Source organism: Fundulus heteroclitus, chromosome 4 (assembly GCF_011125445.2).
Source record: "Fundulus heteroclitus isolate FHET01 chromosome 4, MU-UCD_Fhet_4.1, whole genome shotgun sequence".
Classification (NCBI taxonomy): Eukaryota; Metazoa; Chordata; class Actinopteri; order Cyprinodontiformes; family Fundulidae; genus Fundulus; species Fundulus heteroclitus.
This window is the reverse complement of record NC_046364.1, coordinates 27718330-27734649: the sequence shown is the minus strand read 5'-3', so window position 1 is coordinate 27734649 and position 16320 is coordinate 27718330. Positions and strand designations below refer to the sequence as shown.

Below are 16320 nucleotides of genomic sequence, written 5' to 3'. Positions count from 1 at the left end.
AGGTCGGTTTTACAGCCAAATGTGAGAAACATGCTTGTAGATGGCGGTAGGTTTGTGAGGACCGTGGAAGCCTGTGTTTTACCTGCCTCTAGCTTTCCACACCCTGCACCTGTTTACACACACCATGGCACCACCTCTAACTGCGCAGGCTGAAATGAAAGAGTGGACCTCAAGAAGAGACGACTGTGATGGGCAGGGCCTCGGTTCCAGATTGCAGGCTTGCATGGACAGATTCCCTTTGAGTCGTTGATCTTTGTGTACATGTGTGGAAAGAGTTGTCACCAAACGTTCCTACAGCCATGTATTTACGTCCCCTTGGCAACTCTCACTCACTGCTTGCTCCTTGGGCTGCTGCAGCGTTCTGGTGCCCACCACAGCTATAATTACCCTCTAGGTTAAAGCTGGGCCAAAAATGTGGCTGGCTTTTTCTCTCTTTTTTTCTCTTTTCTGGAAATTTTTAAACTGAAGTAAGTACGTGCGTTAAAGTTAGAAAGTTGGGTAAAAGCCCCCGGTCTCTTCAGCCGACTCACAGACGGTTGCTGTGGGGCTGAAGAGCCTCCTCTGAGGGTTAACAGTAATGTCTGGCACCGATTGCTGTGGCATTCAAGTTTTTTATCCTTGACTTATTTTGTGGGCTGATTTGCATTGATGTCTTTGAGTGAATTATTTATGGTTCGATTCCGACCTCATCTGGGACTTTTATGCGACAGGCCATATTAGGAATGTTTAGACTGAGGAAAAGCATATTTAATAGTTATATTAGATACTAGTGTTGTGCCGATGCCTTTTTTGGCCCCGATACCTGATACCTGGCTGTGCAGTATTGGCCTATACCGATACCATACCAATACCATCTGTTTGAAACTGATGTGTGTGTGTATATATGAAGAACTGCATACTACTTAGGGTAGTAGAACTTTTTATTGCCTACCTGGAATGGGTAACAATAGTTGAATAAACTTTTGGCTCTCAAATGCCAAAAATAGTGCAACTTTCATGAACTTCTATAACATGTATAATACTAGTCGGGAGAGAGAAGGCTGCGTTCAAGTGACATACAAACATCAAAATGGTATCGGTGCCCTATTTGTTGGTACTTGCTGATACCGATACCACCATTTTAGTGCTGGATCGGGGCCACGTCCGATACTGGTATCGGTATCGGCGCAACACTATTAGATACTGGATAGAAAAGATAAATTTGGCTAGAACTAGAATTTTTATTTCCTGTAAAAAAGCATTTAGGTGGTCATTTACTGTCTTTTTTTCTTTTTTGATTGATTGAAGCACGCATTCCAATAAAACCTTAGACATTTGGCTCTGGCACACGTTTCTATTTTAGGCTAAAGGAGGATTTGCTTATCAACTACATGGGACGACGTGGCACAGAGGTTAGGAGGTTAGTTCGTCTTGCTATTGGCGGGTTGCCGGTTCAATCCCCCGCTGTCGTTGTGTTTTTGGGCAAGACACTTCACCCGCATTGCCTGCTGGCGGTGGTCAGAGGGCCCGGTGGCGCCGGTGCATGACAGAGATGAGGCGCCCTGCCCTGCCCAGGGCAGCTGTAGCTACTAACATAGCTCACCACCGTCAGGGTGTGAATGTGTGTGTGAATGACAGAACTGTAGTGTGAAGCGCTTTGGAGGTCGTCAAGACTAGTTAAAGCGCTATACAAGTACAAGCCATTTATCATTTACATGTTTAGTAAACAGTCTTAAGGGAAAACACGTCCAAAATCCAGTTGAAATCATTTAACTGGATTAATTAAATTGAGTAAGAAAAGAATCCTGCCTAGGAGTCATTAGCGCACATGCACAGTAGCTAGCAGTGCACAATATTTCTGCGAGTTGGCAGCGATGGCCGCCTGTAGCTGTGGAGCAGATGTTGCATTAAGCTTCATCATTTGCAGTCCTGCGCTGACTCTTGCTTTAGCCGGCCTGAAGGCAGGAGAGACTTGTGACTTACTGCTGGTCACAGCTGGAGCCAGATCAGCTGAAGTGAAGCAACATGGCGGGTAGCGGGATCTGGGCTCGCAGCAGCGACCAGGCCACTTCGTACCGATGCGCTCTGTACCCGAGGAGAAATCATCTAGTGAGCTGATTTTTATGTTGCTGCAGACCTGGCTAGAATGCTCAGAGGGTAATCTGAGAGAGGCTTTTATTCCTGTAGCCTACTCTCTCTGGTTAGGGAGTCCATTAACGGAGCTTATCTCCCGCCTCTCCCTGGAAACATGAGCAGATCGAGACGTCGGGGTAACGCCAGGTGGCTTTAAGGAACAAAGGTTCTTTTCTGCTGTCTGTTCATCAGATTATTTTAATACTTCCACAAAACACAAACCAAAGGCTCTGTGCACATTCTGCCTTTATTAATGCTGGCGTAATAAGATATCCAGTGCCACACTGAGCAATAATGACATAAATCAAGATAATGATCCTTCTATTGTGAGATGAAACACATGGAGCCTGAGAGGAGATTTTATCCCTCTATAATTTAGGGTTTAGACTGGAGCTGATTTCAGTTCTACTCCCAGCAACAACTGGAACTCAGACACGCTTTTTAGTCGCTTCTTTGGATTTGTTAGAAACTCTGAGCTAGGAACACTTTGTGAATAATCTTAAAGTGTCTTCATTTCCATCAGTTCAAATATGACCTTGTTTAGAGAATCTGTGAATCAACAGGCCAGAGACTAGAGAAAGCTGGAAATCAAAACCCCTTATCAATCCATCTCCAGATAATTTAGCCGGTTCTGGTTTAATCATGCTGCTGCCGAGTCAGCAACAGTCACAAAAACAACCGTGAGTCAGTTGTTACTTGGATTTCTCAGGTTGAGACCAAGGTAATATTAGCATACTAGTTGAAGTGATGTGCATAGATAGCGACCGGATCCTTCCTGCTGGACCACTGTGAGCTGTCAGGAACACGTTGGCACCTGTGGAATATTCCTTTGGGCATTTCCTCCTGATAACACAAGGGTGTGCTGCCTCATTTTGCTCCTACAACACTTCTTTGGACAACTTGTTTCTTTCTCACTAACGTGAATACAGGGAGAAAGGTGCTGGAACACTTGGACACGCCACAGAAAGCCTTTTTGTCTTTCAAATTCTGTCTTTAGAATCAGCCGAATCAAACTGAATTGAATTCATTTGAACCTCTTTGCTAATTTTACTGATAAAGTGAGGACATTGATGTAAAGTGAGGGCCTTGTTTGGTCCTCACTTTTATTCTGGGCTAGGGGTTAGGTTTAAGACTAAGGTGTCAGTTAGGTTTAGGTTAGGGCGAGGTATAAAGCCGTAAAGGTTAGGGCTAGGGTCAGGGTTAGGAATTGAACGGACATCCATGGAAGGCGAGGCACGGTCCTCACTACGTACTTTACACAAGGCTGTGGTTGTGGCTGTGCTGTGATGGACTACTGACCTGTCCAGGTTGTAATGCCCCCCACCACCACTGGGAACCACTCTACCCACTCTGGCTCAGTGGTCATCCTGCAATAGAAGGGTTGTGGGTTCCATTCCGACTTCCACTGTCACATGTCAATGTGCCCTCGGGCAAGGCTCTTAACCCCCGGGTTGCCTGTGGATGTGTGTCTCGGTGGGTTAATGTGGCTCTAGTGTGGAGCTCTTGGACTAGAATGACTAGAAAAGAGCTATTCCAGGTCAGTCCATTTGCCTTTTATTATTTTTTTAATTGGTGGGCATTGATCCGACTGGTGCTGTTTAATTAAAAGGATGCATCTATACTTTATAAATTATATAAACCTAGCAACCCTCTTATGTTGCAGACCAAAAAAAGGAATCAAAGATCCCCTCTCTCCTTATTAGCACATGGTAGTTGGCAGGGTGCCTGCCTGGATTAGATAAAGTCACATGTTGTCCTGATGTCCACCAAAAGCATCAATACCAGCCCTACTGTGGAGCTGCCTCTGGTGTGAGAAGCTTTTCCTAGAGTGGAAAATTAATTTGGACCGATCGCCACTGTCTGTTAGAGGGCCAGTAGCAGCAGCAGCATTCTGCTGCCTCCAATTAGATTTGGATGGTGGGGTGGGCGCTTCTTATTGTTCTGCAGATTAAACCCATCCACCGTCTCAGTGAGGCCTCTGACCCAGCCGGTGGAGCTGCCATACTCTCACCATCTGCCCAGTCAGTGAGTGCGGAGCAGTGAGAGTAAAGCCAAACGCATATCCTGCTATTCTCCCAGGACGCCGTGTTTGCTGGCTGAGCCCTGCTGTTTGATCATTCATCCATATGTTTACACTAACACTACAGAACATGAGGCCCAGTTCCACAGGCTCTTATTGGCCACACACCACACGACCCGGCTCACTTTGGAGGGTTTCAGGAGTAGTTCCTTTCACGGCCAGCCCAGTTCCCTCCGGCTCTGCTGAAGTCCAGTACAGCTCAAACTGTACGACGAAACTGCGGGGTTTAAAAGTTCACACGTCCGACTCAACCCCTTAGAGAGATGGCGCTAGTTGGACTCGTCCATCCGGAAGCCAAACTTAGATAGTGGAAGAAGAAAAAGACGTCGATGCTCACTGTTAAATATGAGGCTCACTAGAACGAAACGTGCTGCCTTGGCAATTCTACGAGTTGCTCCTCCGTAGTTTGACTCCTCCGTAGTTTGACTTCATGCCACACGGACCGCCGCCATGCTTCTCTCCACTCTTATGTTTTCGTCTGAGGAGAAGAAGAAGAAGAATAGGGAATTCATTGATGGGAATTCAGCCGGGGGCTTGCTGAAGCTGCAGGGCAGCTTTGAATTGAAGCCGCTCTGCTCTGAGGAGCACTCGGCTTCATTTCTTGTTCTTTCCAGACTGAGACCGCTCTGACGGCTTTGTTCTGAAGTAAGATGCTTCCTACGACTGAGCACTCTGCACAAGCCCGCATGCAGTAAACAAGTGAAGCCTTTCAGACGTTTGTCTTTAACAAAATGCACAGGCCTCCTTCCTGGAATAACTGGCCCCTCACCTCAGATGACCCTTGTCAGAAAGCTGTTTTGACTCGTTAGCAGAGAGAAATGACGTTGGATTAATGGGTGTGAAGAAACCAACCTAATGGCTAGGAGTGAGGAGGAAGGCTAATGAATGTGACGCCACAGGGGAAGGTCAGGAGGACGTTGTGAGCAGCTGGCTGCCAGCTGAAGGCCCTGCAGGGTGCTGTCTGGGAAAGCACTGGGCTTTCATCCAGCATCAATATCAACTCCAATCCATCAGGGGGGAAAACTCTTTGAAATGATTTCAATCCATTTATTGTGAAGCTTTTCTAGACAATTAAAAGACATAGAAAAAGGTGGAGCTTTTGTTCAACGGTGTTTCCGCTGTCATTGAAGTTGACTGGGGGACCACACAGCTCCCAGGAAGTTCTCCAAATGGACAGAAGGTCAACGATGGGAATTCAGCCGGGGGCCCAAAGTTGCTGGGAGCTGTTCTGCGTCATGGCAGCATCTTCCGAGGGGGAGCCTCCCTCTGCGGGGGCTGTGATTGGCTGGCAGTCAGTAACCATCCATCATGCAGCGGCCGCGCCTTGGTGTTGACCACAGCTCTTACTGTCACCAACCCATTTGTCAGCCGTGCAGCAGGGATTCACACGCAGCTCGGGGCCTGAATGGTCTCGAGCTGCGTGTTCAGGGAACGTTGGAGCCCAACACCTACCCTTCAGAACCGCAGCATCACGCTGGGATGTTTGGGAACACGTTAGACACAAATCCACATGTTTTTATTAAGATCAGCTGTCCTCACTGCCAGGGGTAAGTTTGGTTGGTTACCGGTCTAGTTTCAAACAGTCCCCTTCTGGTCCATGGGGGGACAATCCTTCCCAGGCGAGGGTTGTCAGTAACAGCCCATAACTTTAAAGAGCATAGAACAATGTTGTTTTGGTTGAGAGCAATGCGACCAGCGACGAGCAGGAATCTGAGTTAAGGGTCAGTTTTATCAGCAGAGGCCGTTCCTGCTCTCTGATCACTCGTTTTATGAAGTCCGTTTTCTGGCTGCCTTTGTTTCCTGTTTTCCTTAAGTCTATTTTTCACTGCTGGCTGCTGCGCAGCATTCTTGTGCCATAACAGTGAGTCCAGGGCCAGCTGGGGCAGTGGTCCCCTCCTCGGGTTGCGGGCATCTGTGCATGTGGACAAACGGCCGATGTTGTACATGTGGAAATGAGCCCAAATTGTCCTGACGGCAAACTGTCTTCTTTCTCTGCAGATGCAGCAACTCTTCTACGAGAACTACGAGCCAAATAAGAAGGGCTACATCCGAGAGCTCCACAACAGCAAGATCCACCGGGCCATCACCCTGCACCCCAACAAGAACCCTCCCTACCAGTACCGCCTGCACAGCTACCTGCTCAGCCGCAAGATCGCAGACCTGCGTCACAGAACCATTCAGCTGCATCGGGAGATCGTCCAGATGGGGCGCTATGGAGCAGCCGAGCCCAGCCGAGAGGACCTCCAGCTCGGCATTCCTCCTTCGTTCATGCGCTTCCACCCCCATCAACGAGAGGAAGTTCTGGAGTGGGAGTTTCTGACGGGGAAGTACCTGTTCTCGTCGTCGGACAGCCAGCCGCCCCGCCGGGGGATGGACTCCTCTCAGAGGCAGGCTCTGGATGACATCATCATGCAGGTTATGGAGATGATCAATGCGAACGCCAAGACGCGAGGCCGAGTCATCGATTTCAAAGAGATCCAGTATGGCTACCGAAGGGTCAACCCGCTGTATGGGGCGGAGTACGTGCTGGATCTGCTGTTGCTGTACAAGAAGCACAAGGGGAAGACCATGACGGTTCCTGTGAGGAGGCACGCGTACCTTCAGCAGACGTTCAGCCAGATCCAGTTCAGGGAGGAGGAGGAGATGGACGCCACGGCTCTTGCGAGCCACATCAACCAGGAGTCCGACTCGCTGTCGTTTCTGTCTAACTCGCTGAAAATGCTGGTGCCTTTCAAGCTCACTAACTCTGGACAGGACCAGCGGGAGCCCAAGGAAAACAAAGTCAACATCCTGGTTCCTCTGTCGGGGCGCTACGACATCTTTGTGCGCTTCATGGCTAACTTTGAGAAGGTTTGTCTGATCCCCAACCTGAATGTGAAACTGCTGGTTCTGCTGTTCAGCACAGACAACAACACCGAGCGGGTCAAGCAGGTGGAGCTGATGAGGGAGTACCACATGAAGTACCCCAGGGCGGACCTGGAGATCAAGCCTGTGGCCGGCTCCTTCTCCAGGGCTCTGGCTTTGGAAGTGGGCTCTCTGCATTTCTCCAACGATTCCTTGCTCTTCTACTGTGACGTGGACCTGCTCTTCTCCAGCGACTTCCTAAAGCGATGTCGGACCAACACCGGCCTGGGGGAGCAGGCCTACTTCCCTATCATCTTCAGCCAGTATGACCCCAAGATAGTGTACTCTGGGAAGGTCCCGAGCAACAACCACTACGTCTTCACCTCCAAGACGGGCCTGTGGAGGACCTATGGTTTTGGGATCGTCTGCGCCTACAAGGGAGACCTGGTCCGAGCCGGGGGCTTTGACACCTCCATCCAGGGGTGGGGCTTAGAGGACGTTGACCTTTATAATAAATTTGTCCAGTCAGGGATCAAGCTGTTCAGAAGCACAGACACGGGGATCGTGCACGTCCACCACCCGGTCCTATGCGACCCCAACCTGGAGGCCAAGCAGTACAAGATGTGCCTGGGCTCCAAAGCGTCGTCGTACGGCTCCACCCAGCAGCTCTCTGAGCTCTGGCTGGAGAAGAACGAGCACGGCTACAGGAGGCTGGCCAGCAGCAACGCCTCGGTCAGGACAGCATGATGAAGACCAAGTGTCTGTGTTCGCTTCCGCCTCACGGCTCCGTTTTCATCACTATTTATTTTTACTGCAATGAAAGATATCCTGTTGACGCAGTTTGACCGTTTCCCCGTCGGGGCCCAGAAGTAACGTCGGTGGGCGTTAAACAGAACGGGGGGCTCTTCTACACTGTGAAACGTTCCATCAGTACAGTGGAAACAGGCGAGGACGTTTCTGCGGCCCTCAGGGACGGACACAGTCGTGCTCTTTAAACTTTGTTTGTCTTGTGTGCGAGGACGTCACACAGCAAGTGAGCTTGGAGCAGAATTCCCCTCCTGATTAGGAGTGTTTACACAAGGCCGAGCCTGAACACGATCCCAGAGAAAACTCCGGTCAGAGCTGGAGGAAAAGCAAAGAGCCGTTCAGTCAGACTTCCATCATCTACAGTGTCTTTTTACCTGCTTTCCTCTGGTTTCAGTTAGATGTTGTTACACTGTTTTCCTTTATATATATATATATATATATATATATATATATATATATATATATATATATTTCAGTTTTTTAACTATTATTATTTTTGTAAACCCTACTGCTGGATTTGATATCTGCAATTCACTATTTGTTGTCTAATTTATTGAATTTGCAGGCTCTGTTTTCTACCTTCTGGTTTTTCAGCCACGTATATTGAAAGGATTGTATAACCTCATCAGTAGTCGTGGAATAGCCTTTCATTTCCTCTTCTCTGCAAACCTAGTTTTAAACTTCTCACCAAAGAGTTCTGCAGTCTGCTTTAGGTGCGTGTGTGTGTGTGTGTGTGTGCGTGTGTGTGTGTGTGTGTGTGTGTGTGTGTGTGTGTTTGGCCAGCGTTCTGCAGGTGCAAACATAAAGCTGGCTGTATGATGGAGTGCAGACAGACGCTCCATCTGTCCCGGGCCTTTCCAGCAGACTGAAGCGAGGGCCCCTCAGGTCGTCGTACCAGCGTAATAAAATGGGAGCAGAGCTCTTGTCGGCCATCTTAAGTCACACGTTGCTGTTCCCTTTTTTTTATAAATGACTTCTTTGTTGAAATAAAGTGTTGTGGCTCATTCCTGCCTGTGTGGGCGTGTCTGCAGTTTCTGTTCTGTTGCAATATGAAATAAACGCCTGTGTTTGATCTTGTCTGCCAGGTTTTCATGACTCTGTCATCAGTCCCCTCATTCTCTCCCTCGGTTGCTACATGAATGCATAATGAGGATGAGTGTGTGGGAAAGCCATGCCCACGGTGAGCCAGCTGTAGTTCCCTGCCTTTCCTTTGGAGGAATCCAGCCTTGGGGACATTCCTCTGCTCTCAATCATTATTAGTCTGGAACTAGTTTGCAACAAGGTCTATATACAAATGGTCACAGCATTTCTTTCCTTGTGCGCTTAATGAAAATGTAAATCATGTGGGCCTGTGGCTGCCGAAGGAGGGGGGGGGTGCTGAAGGAAAGGGCGAAGCAGCTGAGGGGCGGTTCAGTGTGGCTCCTTTTTTCTTCACAGAAAGACGGCAACAATGATGGGATTTCCACGCTGTGAGAGAGAGAGTGTGTGGGGGAGGTGGTGCTTGTCGTCACGGTTGCCAAGGAGGACCAGGACAACATTTCAATTCATCCTTTTACAGTTGTGCTCAATAGTTCATTGGAAACGCAGAATTGTCTTTGAGATGGGGTCAACGGTTGGGCGAAGAAGCCGTTTATTATCACCTGATTTTTTTTTATCACCTGATAAGGAAAACAGACGCTACTCAAATGATCTAAGTTTGTATAACCTTGTTTGATTCTTGCTTGGCCCTGTTTAACCCCAGCAGCCCCTGGGAGTCTTCTGTGGTAGCTGTGAAGAAGATGCCGAAGCTCTCCATGTTTCTTGGTAAAAGTCCTCCACTGCCGTCCTGCGGGGATAACAGCTCTGACCCTGAGGTCTGGACACCAGGATGGCCTCTCCAGAAGCTTCCCTTCCTGCTGTAGCCAGTGAAAGATGGACTTGGCCTTTTGGTCCTTGCCATGTTGGAACGACCACGGATGCAGCAGCGCAGCTTCCAGGCTGATGAGAGCAAATCTTCCTCCAGTCTTTTCTCATAACTTGCTGCAGTCATCTTGCCATTAATACTGACCCAGTTTTTCCCCCAACCATCAGCACCTCTGTGCCTCCCAGCAGGAATAAAGCTCTCATCCCAGACTGCGCTGACTCCTCCAAAGGTAGCGTTAGTGGTTGTGGCCTTAAAGTTGGATCTTGGTCTCTCCAGGTCTCTGTGCTCTTTGGTGGATTCTCAGCAGACTGCTGGTGTAGTAACGGCTTTCTTCTGCCGACCCAACCATGTGGGCCACTTTTCTACAACTGGTTCCTTATTGTGGGTCCTAAAAGAGCCCCGCTGCTGTTTTTCCAGGAGTAATTCATGTCAGCTGGAGAAATTTGTGTCATGAACAAAAGACACAAATATGTGGCAGAAAGTTTGATCAGTCTACCTGACTGTTTCAACATAATCCCTCATTTTCCTCCCCTTAATTAATCTGATGGGTGTTTACCTTTCGCTGGCTTTTAAATCCACTTATTTCAACCTGTGCGTATGGTATCAGGTAAAACGTGCAGGTTTAGTAAGAAAAGGCTTTTTCCTTGTTCTGTGAAAAATGCCAAAAATGAGAAATTCTGCCAGGACATGAAAACCAGAGGAGAAGTAATCAAACCACAATTTTCTGATTGCAAGAGTACTACTTCCCCTTGAGCAACACTCTCAACTGTCACTGGATCAGCCAGACTGTCGTTGGGGTGGTATTAATGCAAATTAAAATAGGAGGAATAAGTGATCACATGTGCAAGGTTACGTTGCCTTACTTTGTGAGAAGAAAGCGAGAACATACGGAGGAACGAAGGTTGTTTAGAACAGGTTAGAGAGCACAGAGACCGGAGCCACCATCATGACCATCTCAGTGGAGACATCTGCACTAAATCTGATCTGCCTCCCAAACACACACACACAGAGGTCCTGGTGTTCCTAAACGGCTTTAGCTCATGTTTTAACGACCAACTTTGAGGGGAAAAAAAAGAACATTCGGCATCAGAGGAGCCTGGTTTCAGAGTTTTCTTAATGCTTAATGGGTGTACCCTGCCTCTTACCCAGTGATCAGAACCAGCCTGGACCAGGAGCAGGAAGAAGCACATATGGGAAACAGATGGATGGACAGTGGAGCCATACTACGGCAGTATCAGATGATCAGACTGGAATATTTTGGTGGAATAGACAAATCAACCTGATTAGGTTTCCAATGGTCACATATTTGCTATGAGAATTTCTCTGCAAAACAAACCTTTGTAATCAGCATCACACCTTTTAGATCAAGAAAAGGGAAACGATGAACCACTTAATACTGAGGAGGGAGAATTGGTGTTGATTCATAAAAAAGTGTTTTTAATTGTTTGAGACAGACACCCTTTTCCCTAAATAAATGTTCAGCGACACCGAACCGATTGGATTTTCACACAGTTCGTCCAGTGGATGGGTGCTTTATCTTTATAAAGGCCTTCCTTAACACTGAAGCTCTGGATTGATGGAGTGTGGCTAGAGAATGTGAGCTCAGGTGTGATAAACCACAGTTATGGTCTGCTTTATCGGTGGCAATCACCGGTAAAGCATCACCGTCACGTTTGGATTTTTTTCTCATTTAATAATTAAAACCTTCATTGAAACATTGCATTTTTTGTTTACTTGTGTTGTCTTTGGCTAATATTTAAATTAGTGTGATGTTCTGAAACACAAGAAACCAGGAAAGGGGCAAACATTTTTCCACACCACTTCTATCGATCTATCTATCATAACAATCACATTTATCAATGAAGGTGAAAAAAACAACAATCCATTTTGGTTAATAGTGTACTAAAATAGAATTGGGAAAAAAATAGTGTCAATGTACTGTAGTCTTTTTTTTATTTGCATGCTGTCCAGACAGGGGCTGCACAGTGGGGCAGTGGGTAGAGCTGCAAGAAGGTTCTGGGTTCAAATCCAACCCTGAGTCTTTCTGCATGGAGCTTGCATGTTCTCCCTGTGCATGCGTGGGTTCTCTCCGGGTACTCCAGCTTCCTCCCACAGTCCAAAAACATGACATTGCCTTCTCTAAAATTGTCCTTAAGTGTCCATGAATGGTTGTTTGTCCTGTTTGTCTCTATGTGTTGCCCTGCAACAGACTGGCGACCTGTCCAGGGTGAACCCCGCCTCACGCCCAGTGGGTGCTGGAGATAGACACCAGCATCCCCCGCGACCCCATGAGGGATTAAGCGGGTCAGAAGATGGATGGATGGATGCTGTCCAGACATTATTTCTTGCTCGTTGCTTTTCTTAATGTTCAATCTTTCAGTCGAGAAATATTTCCAAAAGCATCTTGCTTGATACTTTTTCTTTCTGTAAGGAAAGCGGATAGTTTTTGTCACGTTAACTGTAGGTCAGAATACAATGGTTTGGCTCTTTGGGAACCAAAACACTGAGATCAGCAAAGATAAAGGTTAATGTTGAGAAGATCTGATTTCGGGTTTTCACTCAAACATCTACCATCTGTGTTCTAAAGTCCATGTTTGGTGACCACATACTGCTAGTTGTTATTAAAACAAAGCTGCAGTGACTGAGTGGAATGGCTTTCGAGCAGTTGGAGCAACTTGACATGTTGAGTGGAGAGGAAATATCATTCTCAAGCTGTGCAAGAACGAAGTGGAACTCACAGGTTAATACTACGGAGCAGGAAGTGGCTTACTGTGGTAACTTTAGAATCAACTTGGGGTTTTCTGTATCCTGAAGCTGGTCCAGTTCTCACCTGGGTCTGTTGCTGTAGCAACCCAAACTAGAAACTAGAAACCTAACCTCTGAGGCTAAGAATTCAGCTCTTTGGGAATAACCTTGTTTTTGCAAAAACAACTTCATGAGTTCATGTTATTTGTTCCTGTTAATTTATTGCTGTTTTGTGCTGCAAACAATAGCTGAGAGAAGATGTTTAACAGGAAAACACAGACGCACGTAAAACAACCAAGAACAAAATATCACTTAACACTAAAGTGACCAGAAATGTAAACCATAGGAATTTACAGAAATACAAAAAAGACAAAGTTGGAAAATTAGACTAAATGTCCTCCAGGATTGAGTTAGAACTCAATTTCTGACCTGTTTCCACTTAGTGCTTAGTTTACTAACAAATAGAACCAAAACAACGTGTAAAACACAGAAATAAAATATAATAAGCCAACAGTGTGCAATGATTTGATTATAAAACCTTCTTATGCAACCAGAGTGAGCTACTGGTTAATTCATCAAGTCATGGTACGTGACTAGGCCCCTTTAAAAGTCCTTATTCCTGGTCCCCATGTGTGATGCTACAATAAAATATGGAAATGAAAGTAGTTCAGACTTTTTCAGTGATGATTTGAAAGAAAAAACAAAGGAACATAAACCGACCACAGCATTATCCACATGATCTCGGGGTTCTTTGTAATTTTCTTTAAAATGAGGAACTGTGTGGCCAACAAGCAACAATATAGAAGCAGGAATCCAGCAACAGTGTTGTGCAGACTATCAGCTGACAGCTGGCCTGAATGATGCTGTTAAGGTTCCTCTTGACCAGAGAGACTTCTGGGCAAACTTTAGAGATCAACCACATAAACACTGATGCTGATAACACAGCTGCCAGATGCTTTCCATCGTCAGGTATCCTCCAAGGTTTCAGACCAGCATAATTAGTGAATGTGCATGTAGTTCCTTTATAAACAGAGCAGATGTTGATGCCTGCAGTGGTAGATTATGTGCTGTTATCGTCAGCTGAAAGGCCGGCTTTTTACATGTCAGGCCCTTACATAACGAAGGATTACTTCCTAAAGAACATGTCAGCAGTACATTATACAGATTTAAAGTAGAAGTTTACTGAAATAAATGGCAGCTAAATATGCTACATATACACACAGCTGGTGTTCCAATAAAAGGATAAAAGGACAGTGGGGCTTCCAGCTGTGGGGGAGAGACCTTCTTCCCAGTCAGCCATGGTCAGGAATGATTCCTTCTCCGTTTGAAGGTCAAGGTAAGTAACGCTCCATGAAGGCCATTCAAAACCAGAATGTAGTTGTTTCACTTGCAGAAGCCTACTGCTGACTCCGTGTGCACCGAGACACCGGGAAACCGTTCTGAAACCAAACTCAGCTGCTGTGGAACCGATGCAGCGTGGTGAGAAAACATAGCTTTATGACAGACGTGCTAATAGAATCTGTAGATCCAGTTACCTTCAGGTCATGCTGGATGTTTTTGTCCTCTTCTTGCTGTGTGCCAGAAGGAAAGTCATGCTCTAAATTCACTGGACTATTAGTAGAATGTTATTAAATATTTCCTTCACCTCAGTGGAGTCGTTTCCAGTGGGAATTTCTGTTCTGGGATTTAGAAACTGATAGTTGGTTGAGTAGTCTGATAAAGAAATATCCAGCACAGATGGGTGCACATCTCGCCAGGTCCATGCTGAGAATGACCGGGTCCAAAGGGAAGAACACTGGGGGAGCACTTTGATGCTGTGGATCAAAGAGATCCAGAAGTTCCCACCACCACATCCTGACAGGCACCACAGACTATCTCTGCTCAGTATTGTTGAAAAAAATAATACAAATCATGAAAAAAAAAAAAGATTTTTTTAAATAATTTTTTGTCCGAAGAAATCTTAAGACTTGTGACAATATTTGGAGCCCTGAGGATCATGAATATGTGGAAACACCTACAGGTGTCCAGTTCTTCCCAAAATACAGAAATATTACTTGGCTTTGCTGTTTCATCTGCATTATATGAGCCATCATATTAGCTTTTTAAATTTCACATTATTTACGGTTGGAATGAGATATTGACATACAATGCCCATTTACCTTTTTTGTTACATTACCGCCTCTCTGCAGTCTAAGTGTCATATGACCTGTCAGTATAAACACACCTTTTTCTGAAAGGTCCCAGAGGCCCAGGGTGGGGTTAGAAAACAATATCCAAACCCAAAGCACGTCCCACCATCCCAACAACACCATCCCCACAGTCACATACGGTGGTGGCAGCATCATGCTGTGGGGATGTTTTACTTTTTTATAAAGCTTTATAGTTAGAGTTGCTCAGGTTACCTTGAACTATCTCTGCAGTTGTGCAGCCATAGGAGTGGTTCCCAGCCCTGGTCCTCAGGGACCCCAGTCCTGCATGTTTTAGATGTGTCCCTGTTCCAGGTCCCCACAATCAAAAAACTGCTTGACCTCCTCTGTCCTGCAGAAGCCTCATTCGTCTTTTTATTTAAGTCAGGTGTGTGGCAACAAAGAGGCACCTAAAGTATGCAGGAAAGGTGGAATTGGAATTTTATTAACTTGGATTCTGCTAAATTGGTTTGATTTATTATTTTTTTGCAGCCATGTTGTGAAACAGAGCTATGAAATCAAATCATTATTTAACAGTGAAAATGCTGATATTCATCCTAACTGGAGTTATCTTTCTTGTTGTCTCCAAAAGCTGCAAAACCCGTGTTACATTACTGCTTCAGCTTTCCGTGAACCTTAGTGACTCTGTATAAATTATCAATGATCAATATGTCAGAATCATCCCTTATAGGTTTATTGCTGAACTATAGAATTGTTATTTTCATGATGAGAGTTGCTTTCCTACACTGCTGAATGAGAACCCGGTCAACCCTGCTGCCTGCTCAGCCCTCTGGGCTTCACAGTGGATACAGGTTAAATAAAAGCTCTGGAAGCATTAGTCCCCCCCCCCCCCCCCCCCCCCCCCAGGTCTCATAGTCCAAATGCATCATGTCCCTTTTGAGCTGTGAGTATCAAACTGACATTATCACCACAGTGGTTAGTTAAACACTCGCAACAAGGGGCAATTTTAGAGTGACCAATTAACAGTCATGGACTTTGCGACAAATCCAGGGTGCCCAGAGAGAACCTACGGATGCACAGTGGAGAACATACAAACTGTGTGCTGAACGACCCCAGGAGCCGCAATTAGAAACCCAAGATGTTCTTCCTGCAAGGCAACAGTGCTGACCAACCAATGTGCCACCAGAAAGCCCCAAAACTAAACATGTTAACTTTATCCATACGGAGGAACTATGTTTCACAAAGAAATGCAAAAGTCAAAAACATAACGGAGGTGGGAAGACGTGCTGTGATGCAAGTTCTGAGCCTCATATGAGAAGGTTGAAAAGTACAGCTTGGTCAGCTGGGATCCAGATTAATCTGAGGCAAAGATGAATGAATTTTTCATCTCTACAAAGGAAGGTAGAGATAGGTCCTTTAGCCACCTGGTAACTAATTTCCTGGCATGCTTTGGGTTCATTTGAAGACCCATTTGGGCTCATTCTGTCTGATCTCTTGAGGTGTTCCTTTAACATATCCAGGTAATTTTCTTTCCTCTTGATGCCATCCATTCTGTGAAGTGTGCCATTCCTTCCTGCAGCAAAACAGCCACACATCATGATGCTGCCACCACCATGCTTCATAGTCAGGATGATGATGCCAGACCTGCTTTTTCATTCAGATATCATCATTATGGCCCGATA

At 46.1% G+C, this 16320-nt stretch overlaps 1 protein-coding gene across 1 annotated transcript in view; it reads left to right on the top strand.

Moving 5' to 3' along the window:
• Positions 1-8920, top strand: part of chsy1 (chondroitin sulfate synthase 1) — a 40195-nt gene extending 31275 nt beyond the window's left edge. Inside the window, exon 3 of the mRNA XM_012861631.3 lies at positions 6191-8920. Within this exon, the coding sequence (XP_012717085.1) occupies positions 6191-7783 (1593 nt within the window). The 3' untranslated portion in view covers positions 7784-8920. The remainder of the gene's footprint in view (positions 1-6190) is intronic.
• Positions 8921-16320: the final 7400 nt, after the last annotated feature.